This window comes from Tasmannia lanceolata, unplaced genomic scaffold (assembly GCF_043159265.1).
Source record: "Tasmannia lanceolata isolate RefF3 unplaced genomic scaffold, GAP_Taslan_0.1 ptg000003l, whole genome shotgun sequence".
Lineage (NCBI taxonomy): Eukaryota > Viridiplantae > Streptophyta > Magnoliopsida > Canellales > Winteraceae > Tasmannia > Tasmannia lanceolata.
Genome location: NW_027518680.1, coordinates 9,074,356 through 9,096,510, shown reverse-complemented (window position 1 = coordinate 9,096,510; position 22,155 = coordinate 9,074,356). Strand labels below are relative to the sequence as shown.

At 45.6% G+C, this 22,155-nt stretch overlaps 1 protein-coding gene across 1 annotated transcript; it reads left to right on the top strand.

Moving 5' to 3' along the window:
* Positions 1–9,973: 9,973 nt before the first annotated feature.
* On the top strand, positions 9,974–11,351 carry LOC143861016 (uncharacterized). The gene is made up of 3 exons (XM_077371905.1): positions 9,974–10,116; positions 10,199–10,641; positions 10,731–11,351. Exons 1-3 carry the CDS (start codon positions 10,017–10,019, stop codon positions 11,193–11,195), a joined length of 1,008 nt encoding a protein of 335 aa, XP_077228020.1. The 5' UTR covers positions 9,974–10,016; the 3' UTR covers positions 11,196–11,351.
* The last annotated feature ends 10,804 nt before the right edge of the window (positions 11,352–22,155 follow it).

Sequence of the window (22,155 nt, the reverse complement as noted above, 5' to 3'; positions counted from 1 at the left end):
ATTGCATGTGGACCTCTGCATTGCTAAAATAGATTGGGCCCACCTTTGATCGATATTGACTTTGAGTCCACCTTGTAAAGCCCATGTCCCAAATTGTCTGCTAAGCAATCCTAACCATCTGATTAAGGAGGCGATCGAGTGATCAACCATTCTTATTTTATTATCTAACATCTGGGTAAGCAAGAATTTATTAGAAAATGAGGAAAGAAATGTAATACAACATGGGAGCTGCAGGCCAAAGCCCATCAGCAGATCTGTCAGAAAAAAATTAAGAGCTTACAAATGGATGATTAAATGAAAAAAAATACTGGGTGATGTTGATGTTCAACACTCAACAGCTGATTGTGGATGGTTAGGATCTTCAAAAAAAGTTGGGCCATGGTCAATCCAACGTGAAGAACACAAGTTCAATAGGGAAAGATGTGGAGCCCGAAGAATTATTTTTAAAGTACTTATAGCCTAAGGCTTCCTTTCTTTCTGCGTAAAATAGAAACAAAATGCCCATATTTCTGCTTAAAATGTGCATAAAATTTGTTGGGCGATGATAAATTCGCACCCCCTGTAGGATAATTCGCACCCACACCCATTTAAAGGAGTGTATGCGGCTGATTAACACTTTCTAAAGTCAATTCACGTCAAAGGGGTGCGAATTATCCTACAGGGGTGCGAAGGGATTTGCTAGCGTCCATCGCAGAAGGCACTTGACAGGTAACAGATTATCTGCTAAAATGCCTTCTGCTATGGACTCTAGCAAATCCCTTGTATGAAATATCATAAGAAGAAAGTCAGTATAACGCTTCTTCTGAAAAGACATTTACTGATATTTCTAGAGAGAGGTGCGATGAGAGGGAGGGCCTGTCATAGACAGGTACTTAGGATTTTATTAGGAGGGTGAGATGGTCCATTTTTAGAATTTTATTACGGGAAAGAGCGACCGTGCAGAGATTTTTATGCCATTTTATTAGGGGTGAGAGAGAGGATATGTTAGTACACCTGTCGAGAAGTGTGGATTTGATCTAATGGGACCCATCTTGACTGTCATATTGCCCAAGAGTGTATTACATAGCTGGGCCATAGATTGAATTGTCACATTGCCCAAGAGTATATTTGATATACAGTGATATCATATTTACTAAGGGTTGAGGTAAGAATGAAATTAGTTACATGTGCGAAAATCTCCAAGGACGTCCGATATCGAATATCTCCAAAGACGTCTGATTCACCCCTTCCCTGGCTAAACGATCCGCCTCGCTATTAACCGAACGATGAACATGAAAACAGATAGGGTGACCATCCACATGGTCACGGATCTCATCGATCAAATCTGTGAATCTCTATGTATACCGCCATCGGAATCTTTAACCTCCCGAGAATGCCCATTTGGTTTCACCCTCCCTGACCAAACCTCCCACCCAAGGGCGGAGGCACACATAGCTAGTTTAGTGGCCATGGCCCCCCAATGACCAATGTAGGCAAGTGTAAATTAGTGCCCAAAGGTGTAAATTCCTTGCTCTGCCCCAGCTCCCACCCCATGTTTCCATATAAAATTATGAAGCTGTTGAGTACATAAAACACTATGTAATTAATTTGGGGGAAATGACAAATGCGCCCCCTTTTCATCACCAGGCAAGGGGCTGATGTGCTTCACGTCAGAAGGATTCAACGGATTTGATTTCCCAGTACACTGCAGTTGGGTGTCCTTGGTGATGAAAAGGGGCGCATGTATCATTTCCCTTAATTTTTTTTTGATTGGTGAGCTGGGGTTAGGCAGACCCTGACCAGATTCATTAAATGGAAAAAAAAGAGAATTACAATCTTTCGTATAGGACCCCAGAAGAGTCCGTAAGCATTACATCAAAAAGAGAGCGAAAATTAGGCAGAATTTGATCACCCTTGAACTGATAATCATGTTTTGAAAGAATGTCGGCGGCACCATTAGCTTCTCTCCAGTTATGTGATATTTTCCATGATGAGAAGTTGCTGAGCATTGCATTAATCTTCTCCCACAGAGGTTAATTTTGTCCATGGGCAACGTTGGGTTCTTTGGATGACTCTAACGGCATGGATGTTATCAGATTCTATCCACAGGTTCTGAAGTTTCAACTTCTCAGCAAAAATGATGTCTTGAAGAATTGCTTCAATTTCCAGCTCATAAATCTCTTCTGGATTTGTGTTAATAGAGTAGTAGGCTAGAGATTCACCCTCATGATTACGGATTAAACCTCCCAAGGATCCCTGTTGATTTGCTAAGGAAGCATCTGCATTCAGTTTGAAAATTTCAATGGCTCGTCTGGAGGGATCCAACAACAGAACTTCGAAGGCTTAGCTGAGTGATAGAGCAGCAGGCAGAGGTTTGATGCAATCTTGAGGTTATGATCCGAAGGATTATCTGAGAGCTTTAAATGAAGAATTCGGGTTCTTGATGTTGCAAGAATGTGACTGAGGAGGATTCTTTTGTGGGTAGTGGGCCCAAACCCCAAACCCGAATCCAAACACTACGAAAAACACAGTGAGCCCGCATTGTTTAGATGATCCAAAGCGTTCATTTGATGGGTCCTGACATAGATAGGGTGTGCCCAAAAAATCAGCTCCATAGGATCATCCTAACCCTTCAATCTGTGGACGAACCGTCAACTGAGCGGGTCTACCTTACACAAATTGAAACCACAGGAGGGTCTAAGTGTATTTTTCCCAAGAGCTTATCTGCAATGCTTTGAATGGATACAAACTTGTGTGTGGGGACCAGGGTAGAACTCACCCTTAAAAGCTAGCCATTAAGGAGAGGGTGCCCAAATCCGTGGAACCCCCAACAATATTCCCCTCCACACAGAAGCAACGTGGGCAATCTCGCCCCACCACGTGGGAGCGATGTAGGAAATACGAGATCTTCCCCGACGGATTTTCTCCATCCTCAAGGGCACACGGGGATTACTAGATCTTCCCCAAGTGACTTTTCCGTACTTGGAGGCACACCGGGGTTACCGAGCCCCAGCTCTAATACCACCTGTTGAGACCTAGGTAGAACTCACCCTTAAAAGCTAGCCGTTAAGGGGCGGGTGCCCAGATCCTTATAAGCACATCCAATCCTTCAACTTTTCCGATGTGGGATCTTTTGCTTTTGCATGGAACCCCAACATTGCGGTATATATGCTTCTAACAAAATATGAACAGTTCATATGCCTTTGTTGGTTTTCCAGAAAAAGAAAAGAGAAAAAGAAACACTTTGGTTGTACTGAAACAGTTGTTATGTACCCATTGATGACCATGATCATTAGGAATTTCTCATAACATAAATTAGTATCATGCCCTAAGTTTCCATTTTCATATAAGATTACAAGCAAATAATTTGTGAGGCACCAAAAGATGCCCTAATAAAAACTTTTCTAATTGGCAAGTGAGATTTTTTTTCTCTTTCAATTTGTAATAGTCTATAGCAGCTAATTTGAAAAGTGAAACTATAGACTGGAGTGTCGCTAAAAAAACAAGGAGGTGTGGATTTTATTTGCCAACATAAATATTATTGGCCTAATGATGGGTGTTAAATGAGTTGCTAAATATATAAAGGCGACTGATATTGGCACTACCATGTTTTAACAATTGCACAAACTCTGCTTGTCGTCTCTTTTTTAATAGGCACCTTAGAGCATTTTGGTAATTGTAATAATCTTTGGCAGATGTTTAACAATGAAAGGCAAGATGAGTTAATGCAATTGTTAAAACATGATAGTCCCAATATGAGTAGACTATATAAATTGGTGGCAAACCCTAATTACTGCTAGTAGTTTTTGGATCTCAATCATACCCTCTTGGTTCAAGCCACTAAGGTTGGCAATGTCAACCTTAATGGAACTGTCTCATGACTGTAAAACATGTTAAAGTATAAAAGAATATATAACGCCTTCTCCAACAGATTGGGCTTTTGGTGTGATTGGTGGTTCCACATAGTATCAGAGCAAAAAAGGTAATGAGTTCAAACCTCCTCGATATTAAAAATCCACATCTAATGGCCAACACAAAAGAGGGGCCACATGTGCCACGCATAGGCCCACCCTAAAAGAGGGGCCAGACTTAAGGGGGAGTGTTAAAGTATAAAAGATTAAATAACACCTTCTCCAACAGCTTAAGCTTTTGGAGTGATTAGTCGTTTCACAGAACATGTGGGCCCCTTGTCGCTCTACAAGGCTAATTTGAGAAGTGTAACTATCGAATAGAGTGCCATTATTAAAACAGCGGGGTGTAAACCTCATTTCTCCATATAAATTTTGTTGGCATGATGATGGGTGTTAAATGAGATGCTAAAGATATAGATTGGAGGCAAACCCTAACTAGTGCTACTATGATGATGAATGTTAAATGAGTTGCTACAGTTATAAATTGGAGCCAAACCCTAGTTAGCAAGTGCTAGTAGTTTTGGGGTCTCAATCACAATCTCTTGCTTCAAGCCACTAAGGTTGGCAATGTCAACCTCATTGGAACTCTGCTTCATGACTGTAAAACATGAGGTCCCCTTGTTGCCCCACATGCTGCTTCTCTTCTTTGATTTATTCATTCATTTATTTCTTTTGTATCATGTTCAATCACCACAACACATGACATGTTACAATAAGGTGAGAAACAAATCATGTTCATTTGTCACAAGATTATGGTTTGACCCTATTAGCTTACAAAGGTAGTGTGCAGATCACTTTAATGACCTTGGCCTTTTTTCATGTGGGACTTTGTTTTATAAAATTACAAGAATCTTCTTTTGGAAAAAGGGCCACGAGCATAATCTCTATGAACTTTAATATATTTTTCAATATAAAGGGAAAATCAAGGGAAGTATTGACATGCCATTATCGAGGGAAAACTAAGTTATTTAAAAAAAAATCCATGAAAAAAGAATTCTAGGGTCTAATAGCCGTTTGGATAAAAATTCCATCATTTCGGAAAATAAAAATAAAAAATAGCCCTATGGAACTAGGGAAAGCAAGGTTTGCAATTTTCCTGGTAAACAGGGAAGATTTTCAATTTTGGTAAAAAAAAAATTCTATGGAAAAAGAGTTGAGTTAAACCAAATACTGAAAATTTTATTTTCCATTAGAAAATTCTGATAAAAATTTTCCTTGCGCCTTGAAAACTGGAGAAGTTTTTGAATTTGGAAAAATAATTTCGTTAGAATTGAGTTAACCAGTGCAAAAATCATTTTCCATATAAGAAAATTTTCAAGATAAATTTACCCTACATCCAAACAGCGTAAGGACGGAGAAAGGAATTCCCAGTTCGGACCATGTTTGGCAACCATGAATTTTTTTTCTGTGTTTTCTCTCTCCTACCTCTCAGATGTCTCACTCTCCCACCCTCCCTCAGCCATTGGATAAGCTAATATTCCATGAAAAAAAAAAAAAAAAATTCTAGGTTGCCAAACATGGCCTTAAGATTAGCTAATACAGAAGGCATGATGCGAATTATAGATTAAGCTTAAGAAATGCAGTAATCTTGATCCAATTTTAAGGGCCCCAGACAATCAAAAGTTAAGTAGAAGATCAATGCGATAATGAAATTTAATTGAATAATGATCTCCACTAATTATTATTAAAAGACAATAAACTCCAAGATAAGCTTGAGTGTTAGAGGTCCCCCTTTTGTTTATTTACACATTAGCATGAGCCTTTAGGCAACTAAAATGGGACTATTCAAGCAGTCAGAATCACAACCAAATCCCCCAAACATGGATGGTGAGATCACCATGCAATTGAGATTAATTGCAAAAAGTGATTCACTGAAAACTTGAAAAGTGCGGCTTATGACCTGGTCTAATTGTTTGGAGGGAATGGCTATCGCTTAATGCAGAGTTTTTATATGGTGTTAGCCCTTGTAGTCCCATACTTTTCAAAAAAATTTGTACCGACCACACTATAGGATGATCCAAACCGTCCATGTGATGGGCCATAGCGTAAATAGGTTGTGCCCCAAAAATCATTTCTATAGAATGATCCTGACCCACCGATCTATATAGGTTTCCGTAATATGCAATTCATTATAGATCTGGGGGCTAGGATCATCATATAGAGATGATTTTTGGGGTACAACCTATTTACGTTATGGCCCATCACATGGACGGTTTGGATCATCCTATAGTGTGGTCCGTATACAAGGAGGGCTAGGATCCTCATGTAGAGATGATTTTTGGGGCATGACCTATTTATGTTATGGCCCATCACATGAACAGTTTGGATCAGCCTATAGTGTGGTCGGTTAGGGGTGTAAAAGAGCCGAGCCGAGCCTAGCTTGGCTAGGCTCTGCTCGGCTCGTTAAGCTCAAAAGCTCTGCTTGGGCTCGAACCACGCTCGGCTCAGTCAGGCTCGCGAGCCTTATCGAGCTCGAATTATATTAATTTCACACCCCTCATCTTCCCTGCACAACCCTATCTAGTGTTTTTTTACTACTCTTTTTACACTACGGGGCGTGGTCCAAGTAACAAATGGGGTTCCAAAAAAGAAGTGACATATTTTGCCTCTCCGTTTCACTCCCTGGACAACCCTTTCAGTGTATATATTAATATATAATATATATTTAAATATATTAAATTCTTAACGAGCCGAGCCGAGCCTAACTCGGCCTCGGCTCGTTAAGCTTAACGAGCCTGGCCAGCCGGCTCGGCTCGGCTCGTTAAAGATTCGAGCCGAGCTCGAGCGAGCTTCCGAGCCCGAGCCAAATTTGACACCCTTATGGTCGGTACAATACTTTTTTGAAAAATAAGGGAACATAAGGGCTTACACCATATAAAATCTCATTAGTGCATATCCAAAAGGACATAATTGGATGTGATCTTGCAATCTTTTTCTTATCTTCCCATTTCTATATGAACCCCTAAACTTCCTCCATTAATATGAATATGAGGAATGCTAAGCTGAAGTGCACCTTTGCAAAAACCAGGTACAAGGGCACCCCCATTGGACCATCTCATCAAATTGCATTTATACTAGCACAGAAAAAATATAAAATTAAATGAACAATAAATGAACTTCGTATAGATGGTCCAATGAGGTCACCCTTTTTGTTGGTTTTTTGCAAGGGCAACCCCTCAGTTTAGCATTCCTCTACTAGTATTAAGGTTAACAACACATTAGGTGACAAACACACATCCATCAATTCCAAACTTTGTTACGTTTATTAACATACGGAGGCCATTCTCCATAGAGATAGCAAGTCGGGTCTATTTTATCCTTGAATATGCTCCTGATTCTTCTTTCATGTTTAGGATATCCCAAAGATTTATTCAAGATAAAATTATACAAACAGCGTCACTGATCCTAAGAACGGCTTATCAAAGAATTTCTATCCCTTGTAGAACAGCCCCATTTTGGGTGATCGGGGAAGGAGTAAAGAACATAAAAAGCAAATGAAGAAGATGAAGAACTGCTCAAGGGGGTGGATAATTCATGAACTCTGTTAGACCAAAAATCGGTAACAGGTACAGCAGTGGCGTAAGAGCTGAGAGCGAGCGACAAGGGAGGTTGAGTATGAATCCTGCGGTGAGTGTTTAGTCCTGCACAAGGCAAGCGAGGTCAGAAGACCAGACCGGGTTTTACTCCGGACAGGCCCTTCGACACTCAAGTCAGTATGAGCAGGAGTGAAGGGGAGATATCTTAAGAGTTTAGGGAGAGAAGGGATTTTCGCATTACCCATGAGTCTGAGCTTTAGTCCCCTATTTATAGGGAAGATCTGTTGAGGTGTCCTGGACAGGTGTCCAGGACAGGTGGCGGCTTGTGAGAGGCTGGATCTCACCTACTCTGAACAGGTGGCAGCCTGTGAGAGGCTGAGTCTCACCTACTCTGGGACAGGTGGCAGCCTGTGAGAGGCTGGATCTCACCTACTCTGAACAGGTGGCAGCCTGTGAGAGGCTGAGTCTCACCTACTCTGGGACAGGTGGCAGCCTGTGAGAGGCTGGGTCTCACCTACTTTGGGACAGGTGGCAGCCTGTGAGAGGCTGGATCTCACCTACTCTAAACAGGTGGCAGCCTGTGAGAGGCTGGTGTTTTCACACCCTATCAGTTGCCCCCCAGTTTTCCAAGTCATTGAAGGACTTGGGAAAGTGTGATCACTCGCTTTTCTGGATGGGGAGACGTTCGGGGGTGAATCGAAGAATTTAGCACGGAGTCCGGAGTTCGCAGTCCGGATTTAGGAGTTCGGAGTTCGCAGTCCGGCGTCCGGAGTACGGCTTCAACCGGACTGGCTCCTGGCGCAACACAGAGTCAAATATCCAGTCCGGAGTTCGCAGTCCGGAGTCCGGAGTTGGGAGTTCGCAGTCCGGAGTACGGCTTCAACCGGACTGGCTCCTGGCGCAACACAGAGTCAAATATCCAGTCCGGAGTTCGCAGTCCGGAGTCCGGAGTTGGGAGTTCGCAGTCCGGAGTACGGCTTCAACCGGACTGGTTTTTGTCGTCTTGTGAGAACGCGTTATATCCAGTACGGTTTTTTCCGGACTGAATTTTGTCTTCTAGCGGCCAGTTCGGTGCGGACCGGACTGATTTTTGTCGTCTTGTGAGAACGCGTTATATCCAGTACGGTTTTCTCCGGACTGAATTTTGTCTTCTAGCGGCCAGTTCGGTGCGGACCGGACTGATTTTTGTCGTCTTGTGAGAACGCGTTATATCCAGTACGGTTTTTTCCGGACTGAATGCCGAGTGCGGAGTGCGGAGGGCGGAGTGCGGAGTGCGGAGTGCGGAGTGCGGAGTGCGGAGTGCGGAGTGCGGAGTGCGGAGTGCGGAGTGCGGAGATTCATCTTTGGGACGTAAATGTTTACGCGCGTGCTTGATCGTATTGATGGTGGGAGAATGTGTCCGTCATAAATAGGGGACACGTGGCGCAATCCGGGTGGCCTCGAGATGCGTGCATCGCATTTATTACCCCACCGCCTCTGAAAAACTATATAAGGAGGTTTACCCCCCTTCATTTTTTACTTTTTACCTTTCATCTTTTTCCTCTTCTTGCTCTGGGAGTTTCCACTTCTCAGTTCGCAGTTCGCAGATCGCAGTCCACAGATTGCAGATCGCAGTTCGCAGTTCGTAGTCGCAGTTCGTAGCTCGCAGTCGCGTTCCAAGATCTGTTAAGGGCTCCACTCACCGGTATTCCTCTCAGCCCTTCCTTTTACTATGTCTGGTAGTACTTCCAATTCCGAGTCCGGTACGGGGTCCTCCACTAGCAGTATTTCGGAGTTTAGGATGCCTCAGGAGCCTTTTTTGGCTAGTCCGTCTGATAGGATAGACCTTGTAGATAGTGACGATGGAGGGGATAGGGATGAAGTGATCTTAGACCTGAATGCCACTCCTCCCTTGACTGGCAGTCTCCCGCAAGCAGGAGGGAGTGTTGAGAGCGACGTTAATGAAGCGTCCACAACATTCCGTCCTGGCCGGGCGGTGGAGGTGATCGCTAGAGCGCGGATGGATGCCGATCCAAAATACAACTTGCGAGCTCTAGTCGAGGAGAACTACCTCACCAGGTCTATGCTGGGAGATATCAGGGATAAATACTGCGTGCCCCCGAGATTTGAATTGAGGGCAGCTATAGAGGGAGACAGAGCCTGCAACGAGAGCCAGGATCTCTGTATTTATGAGGAGTCACTGAGGGCAGGACTCCGATTTCCGTTGCACCCCTTTTTCTCAGCGGTGCTACGTTACTACGGACTAGCCCCGGCCCAGGTAGCTCCGAACTCATGGAGATTATTAGTTGGGTTTTTATACCTCGTCCACGGTCGGTTAGAGAGGAGTGTGACTTTGTCACTGTTCCGTGCTTGTGCACACCTGAAGAAGCATAAAGAAGGGGGCTGGATCTACATTAGCCAGCGCCCTGAACGGAAGATAATCACTGGCATTCCTTCGTCGATTCACTCGTGGAAGAATAGATTCTTCTATGTTGTGGATCAGGAGGCCAGTGAGCCCTGGTCCGTCCCTCTAGTATGGGACACTCCAGATACCTCAAAACTGAGTCGAAAGCCGCTCCTCGAAGGTGAGGACAGGATAACATTCGCCTTGATGCGGAAGGAGATCGAGCAATCGGGCCTCATCCGTTGTAAGGAGTTTTCTGAAGAGGCGATTCTGGTCGGGCTGGGCGTGAGTGCCGCGACTCCAGGACGTATGTAGCTAGACTTGTCTATGCAATCTGTTTATTTTTTATATACTTGCTTCTGACCGTTGGCTGCTCATTTGTCATGCAGAGATGAAGAAACAATCAACCGTCGAGAAAATCAGGCAGGGAGCTCAGCCGCGGGCACAAGAAGGTGCTCAACAGGCGCAGCAGGAGCGCCAGAAGAGAAAAGCGACTGTGCTGGGGAGTCCGGCCCCGTCACAGGGCATTCCTCCCCCATCCCAGAAGCCCAAGACTAAGGTGAAGCTAATAGGCCCCTTTGCTCAGGGCGGTGGCTCTTCTAAGTCCGGTGGTGCTTCTACCGGAGCCGGTTCTGGGGCTCGCCCTCCTGCGGGGATTAGTGAGCAAGTCTTTCGACCCAATTGGGCCGTTCTGAAGGATGACACTGCCTTAGGCGAGAGCCGGGTAGCAGCAGAGCTTATGAGCAAGTGTTTGCTGCAGAAGGACAAGCAACAGGTCCTTTACGAGCCGCCAGCTACAGGAGAGGAGGCCGTGTTGTCCTCCGCTTACCAGGTAAGGAAGTAGTGCTTCGATTTGCTAACTTTCTGCTCATTTCTTTCTTTCACCATACTGATGCCTGTTTCTTTCTGTTCTTTCTTCAGATCTTGCTATACTATAATGACCTCAAGGAGAAGAGTAAGAGCTTCTCTCAAGCCATTACTTCATCTGAAGAGGTGAACGGAAAGTTGGCCGTTGAGGTGCAGGAGCTTCAAACGAGCATCGGGCGAATAGAGGAGGAGAGGAAGTTGTTAAAAGAAGATCTGGCCGCAGAGAAGAGGAAACTGGCCAAGGCTGCTGAAGCCATGGAGGCTCAAAGAGGAAGGGCCACTGACAGACAGGAGAAGGCAGTAAAAGAGGCCACAGAGGCAAAGGAGGCTGAACTTTTCAGCCTGTCGAGCGAGGCTTACAGTCTTGGATACTACGACTGCCTCCAGGAGCTCCAGGCCTGCAATCCAAATCTGTTGATGCAGAACATGACTCTCCCTGCCAGGCCGAAGATTACTGATGAGGAGCCAGATACTCCTGCTGATACTCCTGCTGACATCCCCTCTCTTCCAGATGCTTAGATTTTATTTTTCTTTTTTGTTTTGTTGTGACCTCTTTTTGTAATGGTCCTTGAGACCCTACAGCTCTTACCAGCATGTTTAAAGTGAATTTTGTAATGGCCCTCGAGGCCCCACATATCCTGATCAATGAAATTTGTCTGTCTCTGATACTTCTCAGCTGAGTAATTTGCTTGACTTTGTCTTTTATTTTGATAACCTGTGAGTGAGGCCGTTGATGGTCGAATTGCGACAAACTGGTCTTTTAACAAGTACCCAAGTTTTGTGAACTGGGTTTCCAGTGCGTACCCAAGTTTAAGAACTGGGTTTCCAGTGCGTACCCGAGTTTGAGAACTGGGTTTCCAGTGCGTACCCGAGTTTGAGAACTGGGTTTCCAGTGCGTACCCGAGTTTGAGAACTGGGTTTCCAGTGCGTACCCGAGTTTGAGAACTGGGTTTCCAGTGCGTACCCGAGTTTAAGAACTGGGTTTCCAGTGCGTACCCAAGTTTAAGAACTGGGTTTCCAGTGCGTACCCAAGTTTTGTGAACTGGGTTTCCAGTGCGTACCCAAGTTTTGTGAACTGGGTTTCCAGTGCGTACCCAAGTTTAAGAACTGGGTTTCCAGTGCGTACCCGAGTTTGAGAACTGGGTTTCCAGTGCGTACCCGAGTTTAAGAACTGGGTTTCCAGTGCGTACCCAAGTTTAAGAACTGGGTTTCCAGTGCGTACCCGAGTTTGAGAACTGGGTTTCCAGTGCGTACCCGAGTTTAAGAACTGGGTTTCCAGTGCGTACCCAAGTTTAAGAACTGGGTTTCCAGTGCGTACCCAAGTTTTGTGAACTGGGTTTCCGGATATAAAAATGACACTGAATTTGCAAGAAGATTATTTATTCATAACAACAAATATACAAATATACAACTTTACAAGATCACCTTTTCATGCCGGATAGTTCGACTACTGATAATATTTCCTGAGGTTTTTGGAGTTCCATGCATGAGGTAATAGGTGCTCCTCCAGTGTCTCTAGCCTGTAGCTTCCTGGCCGGATAACTTCCTTCACTCGGTAGGGTCCCTCCCAAGTTGGGGAAAGTTTCCCTACTTTCGTCGGCTGGGAGACGGCTGCCTTTCTTAGGACCAGATCCCCTGTCCTGAATTCTCTGGGGCGGATTTTGGAGTCGTGATAATTCGACACCTTCTGCTTATAAGCGGCGACCCGGATTCGAGATTCCTCCCGGATTTCTTCTAGTAAGTCGAGGTTGGCGCGGAGTCCGTCGCTGTTCAGTTGCTCATGGAAACTGATGACTCTGGGAGATGGGGTGCCTATATCAACAGGTATCACGGCTTCAGTTCCAAAAGAGAGGTTGAATGGTGATTCACCAGTCGTCGTGCGAGGAGTGGTGCGGTAAGCCCACAGAACATGGTAGAGCTCATCTGCCCACCGGCCAGCCTTTTCATCCAGCCTTTTCTTTATCCCTTGAAGCAAGATCCTATTGGTTACTTCCGTTTGCCCATTGGTCTGGGGGTGAGCTACCGAAGTGAATCTCTGTTCAATCTTTAGGTCAGAGCAGAACTTCCGAAAGTTCCGGCAGTCGAACTGTTTGCCGTTATCTGTGATTAAGGCACGGGGAATCCCAAATCTGCAGACCACTGCCTTCCAGAAGAAATTCTGTATATTCTGCTCAGTGATCTGGGCTAGAGGTTCTGCCTCCACCCACTTGGTGAAGTAGTCGATTGCCACTACTACGAATATGCGCTTTCCGGAAGCCGGTGGAAAAGGACCCAGAATGTCCATCCCCCATACTGCAAAAGGGAGTGGACTGATAATCGGAGCCATCGCCACAGCAGGCTGGTGGATGGTGGGGGAGAATTTCTGGCACCTCTCGCACTTTTTAACCAGATTCAGCGCGTCTTGTCGTATGGTGGGCCAATACAATCCTCTGAGGAGTACCTTGATCGCCAGGGCTTTGCCCCCCAGATGTTCTCCACAGATTCCTTCATGAGTCTCTTGCAATGCGTACGAGGCGTTACTTGGTCCCAGACACTTCAGGTACGGGAGAGTGTAGGACCTTTTATACAAAATGTCACCGCTGAGGGAGAATCGGGCGGCTCTCTGTATCACCTTACGGGCTTCCTTCTTATCTTCGGGAAGTTTCGCGTCCCGTAAGTAATGAACGATCTCATCCATCCAGCACGGCTCGTTCTCCACCTGCATTATATCTGCGGCTTCTCTTTCGATGCTAGATCTTTGTAGAAATTCCATACGTATGCTTCCAAGAGTGGTGTATCCAGAAGCAGCCAGCTTCGACAGTACATCTGCTTTGGCATTTTCTGTCCGTGGTACCCTGATGACCTCGAAACTGGCAAACCGACTGGAGAGCTGATGAACCTTGGCAAGATACTTAACCATACGCTCATCTCGTGCTTCGTAGACCCCTTGGATCTGATTTGCTACCAGCTGTGAGTCGCAGTATGCTTTTAATTTCCGGGCGCCGGTCTGAATTGCTAGGTTCATTCCGGCAAGGAGGGCTTCATATTCTGCCTCATTGTTAGACGCGCGGAATCCGAATCTCAGAGCATAATCCGCAGTGAACCCCTCAGGCCCAGTGAGGATGAGGCCTGCTCCACAGCCGTTTTTATTTGAAGAACCGTCGACATATACTTCCCAAGTTGGTGTGCTGGTCATGGAGTCCTGCTCTGCCAGCGGTTGCAAGATTTCTGTCTGAGTTTCTGCTATGCATTCGTCAGGAACCGCTTTCTCTGCAACTGGGAGTTGTACCGTTTCAGGGTCGGCGACTTGCTGGGGGACGGTGCACTCTGCTACGAAATCTGCCAGAACTTGCGCCTTGATGGCTGGCCTTGGAACGTACTGGATGTCGAACTCGCTCAGCTCTACGGCCCATTTCACAAGTCGTCCGGAGATATCTGGTCGATGGAGTACTTGCCGGAGCGGCTGGTCAGTCAAGACCTTTACAGTATGAGCTTGAAAGTACGGTCTTAATTTTCTTGCAGCCATTACCAGCGCGTAAGCCAATTTCTCGACCCGCTGGTACCTTGTTTCTGCGTCGTGAAGAACCTTGCTGACATAATAGATTGGTTTTTGTTGGCGGTGCTCCTCGCGGATGAGGACAGCTGCCAGTGCCGTGGTGCTAACGGAGAGATATAGAAATAACTCCTCACCTGGCTCCGGCTTTGTTAATAGAGGCGGGGAGGACAGATACCTCTTCAGCTCGTCGAAGGCAATCTGGCATTCTTCCGTCCAGGGCGCAGTTTTGAGGCCCTTAACCGCACTGAAAAAAGGCAGGCATCTCTCCGCCGATTTGGAGATGAAGCGACCCAGCGCCGCTATCATTCCGGTGAGCCGCTGAACTTCTCTGATGGTTCTTGGGGCGGTAAGCTCTATCACAGCTCTGATCTTCTCGGGATTTGCTTCTATCCCTCGCTGACTCACCATGAATCCCAAGAACTTCCCCGAACTGACACCAAAGGTGCACTTGGTGGGGTTGAGTTTCATGTTGTGCTTCTTGAGGACCTGAAATGTTTCTCTGAGATCAGACACGTGGTCCTGTGCGCTTCGACTTTTGACCAGCATATCATCCACATACACTTCCATATTTCGGCCGATCTGGTTCTGAAAAAGTCTGTTCACCAGCCTTTGGTAAGTAGCTCCGGCGTTTTTGAGGCCGAAGGGCATGACTCGGTAGCAATAAGTCCCTTGATCTGTGACGAATGAGGTCTTTGGTATATCCGATTCGTACATCCTGATCTGGTTATATCCGGAGAAGGCGTCCATGAAGCTCAACAGTTCATGACCCGCTGTGGCGTCGATGAGCTGATCGATCTTCGGGAGCGGATAACTGTCCTTGGGACAAGCCTTATTCAGATCAGTAAAATCGACGCAGGTTCTCCACTTTCCATTAGTCTTTTTGACTAGGACTACATTTGCTAGCCAGTCCGGATATCGAATCTCGCGAATGAAGTCAACCTTCAGAAGCCTCTCCACTTCTTCTTTTATTGCCTGTCGCCTTTCAAAAGCAAAGTGTCTCCTTTTCTGTTTCACCGGTCTGCAGGTTGAATCGACACCAAGCCTATGAGTGCTGATCTCTGGATCGATGCCGGGCATATCGGCAGGAACCCATGCAAAGACATCTGCATTGCCCTGGAGAAACTCGGTGAGTTGATGTTGAAGGCTACTACTAAGGGAGGAACCGATCAGAGCGACTTTCTCACCGTCCTCCGGGCACAGTGGGATGGAGAGTAGGTCCTCAGCGGGTTGAGTACCCCTGAGTTCGTCCCTTACATCAAGCAGTTCGATTGGCAGTGATTCCACTGCGTTTTTTCCTTTCAGTGCCATTGCATAGCACTCCCTTGATTGAGGCTGATCTCCGCGGACTTCCCCCACACCATTAGGGGTTATGAATTTCATTTTTTGGTGGTAGGCTGAGGCGACTGCTCGGATCAGATTCTGGCCAGGCCGTCCCAAGATAGCATTATAGACCGAGGTGGCCTTCACTACCAGGAAGTTAACCATGGCGAACGCTTGACATGGTGAATCTCCGACAAGAACAGGGAGCTCGATCTGCCCTACCACTTTTACGACCTCTCCGGAGAAGCCGAACAAGTCTGAGTTCGCCGGCCTTAGACGGTCGTCGCCTATCATCATTTTCTCGAAGGCATGGTAGTATAGAATATCCGCTGAGCTCCCGTTGTCCACAAGAATCTTCTTTACCTCCCAGTTGGCAACGAGCATGGTTAACACCAATGCATCGTCGTGGGGCAAAATAAGGCTGTCCAGATCTGCGTCTGAGAAGGAGATCTCATTCTCCGTTCTTGACTTTTTGCTGGTTGAGTGAACGGCGTTAACTTGCCGTGCATATGCTTTTCGAGCAGCAGAGGAGGTGCCCCCGGCGGCTGGTCCGCCCATGATTGTATTGATAACCCCCCTTGGTTGAGATCGGGGTGCCTCAGGCTGCGCGTTGGTGACCTGAGAAGTCTTATCCTGAGGAGGCGGCTGCGGTGATCTTCGAGGGCTACGGCCCTGCGGACTCTTTCCTTTGCGCCCTTGGGTGCGGCCGTCATTCTGGATGTATTTTTTCAAATAACCCCGGCTGATTAGCTGCTCAATTTCTCCCTTGAGCTGCCAGCAATCCTCTGTGTCATGGCCGTGGTCCTTGTGGAACCGACAGTACTTTGATGGATCTCTTCTGTTTCCTTTGGAGATCATTCTAGGCGGCCACTTCACAAACTCCTCCTCACTGATCGCCGCCAGTATGTGTTTTCTAGAGGTATTGAGAGGTGTGAAGTTCTCTTCTCTTCTCTGAGGGGGTGGAGACTTCTCTTTCCTGGGAGGTTTATCCTCCCTACGCTGTTTAGGCAGATTCTTTTCTTCAGAGGTTATCCTCCGGTTTGAATTAAGAGCTGCCAGTGTTTCTTCCACTGTTATGTACTCTTCTGCCCCGGCCATGAGATCCGCCAGTGAGCGCGGATTTTGCCGAGCCACCGCTCGACGGAAATCATCAGATCTTGCACCGGTGAGGAGTGCGTTCATAGCCGCTGAGGGATCTAAATTGGGCACCTGTAGTGCCTCCCTGTTGAAGCGGCGGACGAACACCTTCAGGGGCTCATTGTCTTCCTGTCGCAAGGCCATCAGGGAAGCTGTTGTTTTCTTTGGCCTGCGGCTGCTCATGAAGTGGCGGACGAGGTCCTCTCCAAAATCATCGAAATTGTTGATGGAGTTTGGTTTGATCCTGGAGTACCAGTCTCTTGCCGCGCCAGTGAGCGTCGTTGGGAAGGCTCTGCAGATGAAGCCGTCGGAGGCGCCGTGGAGGAGCATCATTGTTCTAAATGTCTCCAGATGATCCACGGGATCGGTAGTGCCGTCGTACTGAGGGACGGCAGGCATCTTAAATCCTCTGGGTGCTGGAGCACTCAGGACATCCTTAGTGAAGGGCGTTCTGCTTGAGAACGCTCTAGAGGCGGGCCGGCTCTGATCCTTCGCCAATTCCTCTATCCGGTGGTTCATCTCCTCCATTCTCTGTAGCAGCGGATCCGTTCTGCGGTCTGGGGACCTGATTCTTCCCGCAAATGGGCTTGCCGCAGAACCGGACTGACTTTCCGGACTCCTACGACGAGGCCGAGATTTTGCCGGTGGCAAACGATCTTCGTGAGGCCGGTGCCTCTGCGTGGAGCGAGACCGCGATCTTTCGCGGTGATGAGGTTCTGTCTGGGCGTGCCTCACTATGGGGCGATAAACTTGTCTAGCGGAGTGATGAGTTCTGCCCTCCCCATGACGTGATGACTCTCCCCTGTGGACTCCTTGGGCAGATCGCGGGGCCTCCGGAGGAGGTGGAGGGGGTGCTTGAAGTAGTTGTTGGTACTGACCAACAAGGGCCGTCATCTGCTGGAAGAGGGCTTGGACTTGCTCCGAGGTGGGCACGGGATTGTGGTGCTCCGAGCGAGAAAGGCTTTGGTCGGCAGAAGCTGCCACTACCATCGAGGCGATTCGACCGCTCCGGGTCCTGCGAGGTAGCGCGGATTGGTCGTTCTGCGCAGAAGCTAACCGCGCACTCTTGCGCCCTGCCATTTTGTAAGTGAGATGTAAGAACAGCTTTTAGTTCTAGGTCCCACGGATGGCGCCAATCTGTTAGACCAAAAATCGGTAACAGGTACAGCAGTGGCGTAAGAGCTGAGAGCGAGCGACAAGGGAGGTTGAGTATGAATCCTGCGGTGAGTGTTTAGTCCTGCACAAGGCAAGCGAGGTCAGAAGACCAGACCGGGTTTTACTCCGGACAGGCCCTTCGACACTCAAGTCAGTATGAGCAGGAGTGAAGGGGAGATATCTTAAGAGTTTAGGGAGAGAAGGGATTTTCGCATTACCCATGAGTCTGAGCTTTAGTCCCCTATTTATAGGGAAGATCTGTTGAGGTGTCCTGGACAGGTGTCCAGGACAGGTGGCGGCTTGTGAGAGGCTGGATCTCACCTACTCTGAACAGGTGGCAGCCTGTGAGAGGCTGAGTCTCACCTACTCTGGGACAGGTGGCAGCCTGTGAGAGGCTGGATCTCACCTACTCTGAACAGGTGGCAGCCTGTGAGAGGCTGAGTCTCACCTACTCTGGGACAGGTGGCAGCCTGTGAGAGGCTGGGTCTCACCTACTTTGGGACAGGTGGCAGCCTGTGAGAGGCTGGATCTCACCTACTCTAAACAGGTGGCAGCCTGTGAGAGGCTGGTGTTTTCACACCCTATCAAACTCTAAAGCTGCTCTACGCACTCTTGATCGAGCAAGGCGATAACTGACCTCCTAACATGATGAAAACGAACCAGATGACCCTCAATCCTATTGGGAATCCACCTCCACTACGAGATTGTCTTCTTAATAACCATAACTTCTTCTTTTAATTTTTAATTTTTTTTTTCCTTTTCCTAGCTGTGATTGTCTGTATGACTTGCAATGAAATGCGGGGCTTACGTTGTAAAATCATCATTATTAGTAAAATTCAGGAAAAAGGGTATATAAATAAAAAAAAATTGAGTACTGATGGGACATAAATACGGCGCCACTCCCAAATCTCGCCACGTGTCGTCCATGCACCGATAAAACCTAACCAAAGAAAGGCGAGGGGAAACGGCAAGACCGTGGGATTACAACACGTATCACCTTCTCGCCGTCCAAACCTCATCATCACAAATTATGAAAGGGATTATCCAGCGAAACCACGCGCGCCGTCCAGATAGGGGAACGGCCCAATCCCGCCAAGGAAGGTTTTCTCTCCATAATGATGAAAAGGTCCGCACGCCGTCCAGGCAGGGAAACGGCCTAATCCCACCAAGGAAGGTTTTCTCTCCATAATGATGAAAAGGTCCGCACGCCACCCTTTAAAAAGGAAGAGAGGGGAAGAAGAGAAGGATCATTTTTTCTCAGTTCCCACAAAACAACCGGAAAAAGAAGCAAGGCAACGACAGAGGAGACTAGGAACTTAATCATACTCTCCCTGTTAGTCCCCTCCGACCCATCCATCCGTGTACCCAGGAAAGAACCTGCGCCTTGGTCCTGGTAAACTTGATCGAACCCTCTCGTCTTCTCGCTGTCCTTTATATTGATTGGTCGAAGGATCTGACTTGGGTGTCGAAGTGGTCGTCCGGGACCCACCCTGGACCCCCCTGACCTCCTTTGTTTGTGATTGCAGACCCCGCGGAGGCCCTCTACCGACCGCGCGATTGCAGACCCGGATTCAGACGCCATCAAGTACAAATTTTCCTGATTTCCTTCAAGAAAAAGAGGTTTGTGTGTAACCAAAACCATGATTATTAGTCAAAGATCAGTAAAAAAAAAGAAGAAAAACATAAAAAAATCGAATACAAATTTTCGTGATTTCCTTTAAGAAAAAGAGGGTTGTGTGTGTATATCTGATTCGTTAGGATGAGATGTAGCAATCAGTAGCAATTGTTTTCAATCTTCTTTCCATTTCCATGCTTATCTGTTCTTGTTCACGTTCATCTTTCTTTTTTCCCCTTATCTATACTATGTCTAAAGGAAGGGCCCTCCTAATTTTTAGGAGGTCTAATTAATATCGATTTCCTAAGTTGGAGGTGGGGAGGTGGACCGACCATCCTCGCCATCCTAATAAAATTATAAGATTTATTGAGAAATGAAATATTGGCCAGGTATTGAGCCTCTAGCTCAATTGACAAAGACTATGTTCTTCAACCCTGCGGTCGGTCGGACTTTCAATCCCAATTTACCAACAACAAAAAAATAGAAATATTGGCCCCTTTTTCTCACTTGGGTCACCCACTGCCACTTATAGAGTTGTAGTTCAAAAGCCATAAATACACTAGAGGGGGCTGCCCTCGGGAAGAAAAGGTAGCAAATAAATCATGGTTGTGCGCCTTTTTGCTAGTAATAATTAAATGGAGGCAAACATGGATGATCACAATCTTATAAAATTGACATTTCATTTACAACTCAGCAACATAGTTAATGGAAAATCTTCCTTCACGTGAAAGCTTATTTTTTTTTCCTTTTTTTGTATCTTTTTTCCCTTATCTTTCTCCTTTTAGTAACTACAATTGATAACTTGGATATGTTATAGAAAAAGGAATTTTAACTTTTAAAAAAAAAATAGAATGCTAACTCATACACCAACATGTTACAATTGGTCTAAATACTAGGACCCACCTTTTTCAATTTGGCATGTCACAAACTGTCACAATTGGTTCAAATAGTGGTACCCACCTTCCCCAACTAACTATTTCAACATGTTAAAGTGTGTCAAAGTGGTTAGCATGTTGAGGTTGGATTTCTCTCTCTTTTGATAAGAGAAAAGAATTGAAATGTGAAGTTTGATAGTGAAACTCACATGATGTTATCTAGAAAATTATCAAAATCCTTCTATCTAAAATGACCAAAAACCCACTTGACATTTTGGAAATTGTCAATATAAATAATTAAATGAAAATTAAATTAACGAGCAATGATAGATACAAGGGAGCCCTTGCATAAAGAGCCGCAAAAGGGCTCTTCATTGGATCCACGTCATTTTTCAGTTACATTTTAAAATCGGTTGAAAAAGTAAAAAATTAGTTACAATTGACGACGCGGATTCAATCAGTAGCCCTTTTTTCGGCTCTTTATGCAAGGGCTCCCTTGTATCTATCATTCCTCTTAACTTTAATATACTTTCTATAGTTATGCGCGGGGAACGGATATGCAAATGCATTATGTAGTTCTTCGTGTTTGGTGTTTGGATGCAAATGGGAAATACCTCTCTTAGTCGGTTCAATTCCCTAACTCCTCTCCTTGAGAGGTACCCTGACCCATGTCTGTCGGTTTTTCGCCTTCTCTCCAAGAGCATTCCCCCCTCCCTCCTTGACAACATTGATACTCTATAAATGATTTGTTTGTATTTGTGATGAGAATATATTTCATAAGATGATTTATACCAACTTAGAATATAGGGAAATTTGTATGCTTGTCCTAGTAAAAAAAGATGTTTTACCAACTAATAGCTTAGGTTGCTAAAATATCTAAATAAGGTAGATGTTAAAAATAGTTAGGATCTTTGTACATGTGAAAAGACAAAAATTTCATTCCTTTTCCCCTCCCTCTCTCTCTATTCCTCTTTGCCCTTTTGCATAGTGCTCAACCATTGAGCTACAGGCCCAACCTCACCTGACATGACCTATCCCGATACCTAACATGGATTACCCTGAGAAATAACACGACTTACCCTGGGACATAATATAATGTACTTTACCACAATAGTATGAGTTTCCCAAAGAACTTACATGCCTTTTCCCAACATAACTTACCCCAATTCCTAACACAACTTACCCCAATACATACCTCACTTAACATGACTTAAATCGATACCTTATACGTTTTACCTAACACAGACTTTACCTTGAGACCTAACACCACTTACCTTGAGAATTACCATGACTTATCTTGAGACCTAACATGATTTATCCCAAGTCATAATATGATTTACCTTGGCACTTAATATGACTTTATCTAGAGTTCTTACACGACTCACCCAAGATCTAACATGACATAGCCTAAGACCTAAGATCACTTACTCTGAGAAATAGCATAACTTATCCAAAGATATAACATGATTTCCCATGGCTCATAACATACTTTTTTCCTAACGTAACATGATTTACCCTGACGCACAATATCTCTTACGCTGAGAACTTCATGACTTACCCTGAGTTATAACATATGATTAACCCTAACTCATACCATGATTTACCTTGACTCATAAAATTGATAATGCCTTTCAATATGGGTATCAATATAAAATGCTTTTCAGTATGAGTATCACGTAAAATAGATAATATTTTCACTATTGGTATCATGTATCATATAAAATGGGTTTTTTTTTTTAATGGATATCATGGAAAGTATTTTGTAATAACAGGATGAATGTTCAAATTGGAAAGAAGTCATCGGATAATGTAAGTCTTTTTTATATTTATGACTCAATGTTA

What these genes read in the sequence shown, in the direction of transcription:
- LOC143861016 (XM_077371905.1), top strand. Translation starts at nt 10,017, where the DNA reads ATGCGGAAGGAGATCGAGCAATCGGGCCTCATCCGTTGTAAGGAGTTT. An exon ending in GAGTGCCGCGACTCCAGGAC is followed by an intron (nt 10,117 to 10,198) that starts GTATGTAGCTAG and finishes TTTGTCATGCAG; the next exon opens with AGATGAAGAAACAATCAACC. An exon ending in TGTTGTCCTCCGCTTACCAG is followed by an intron (nt 10,642 to 10,730) that starts GTAAGGAAGTAG and finishes TTCTTTCTTCAG; the next exon opens with ATCTTGCTATACTATAATGA.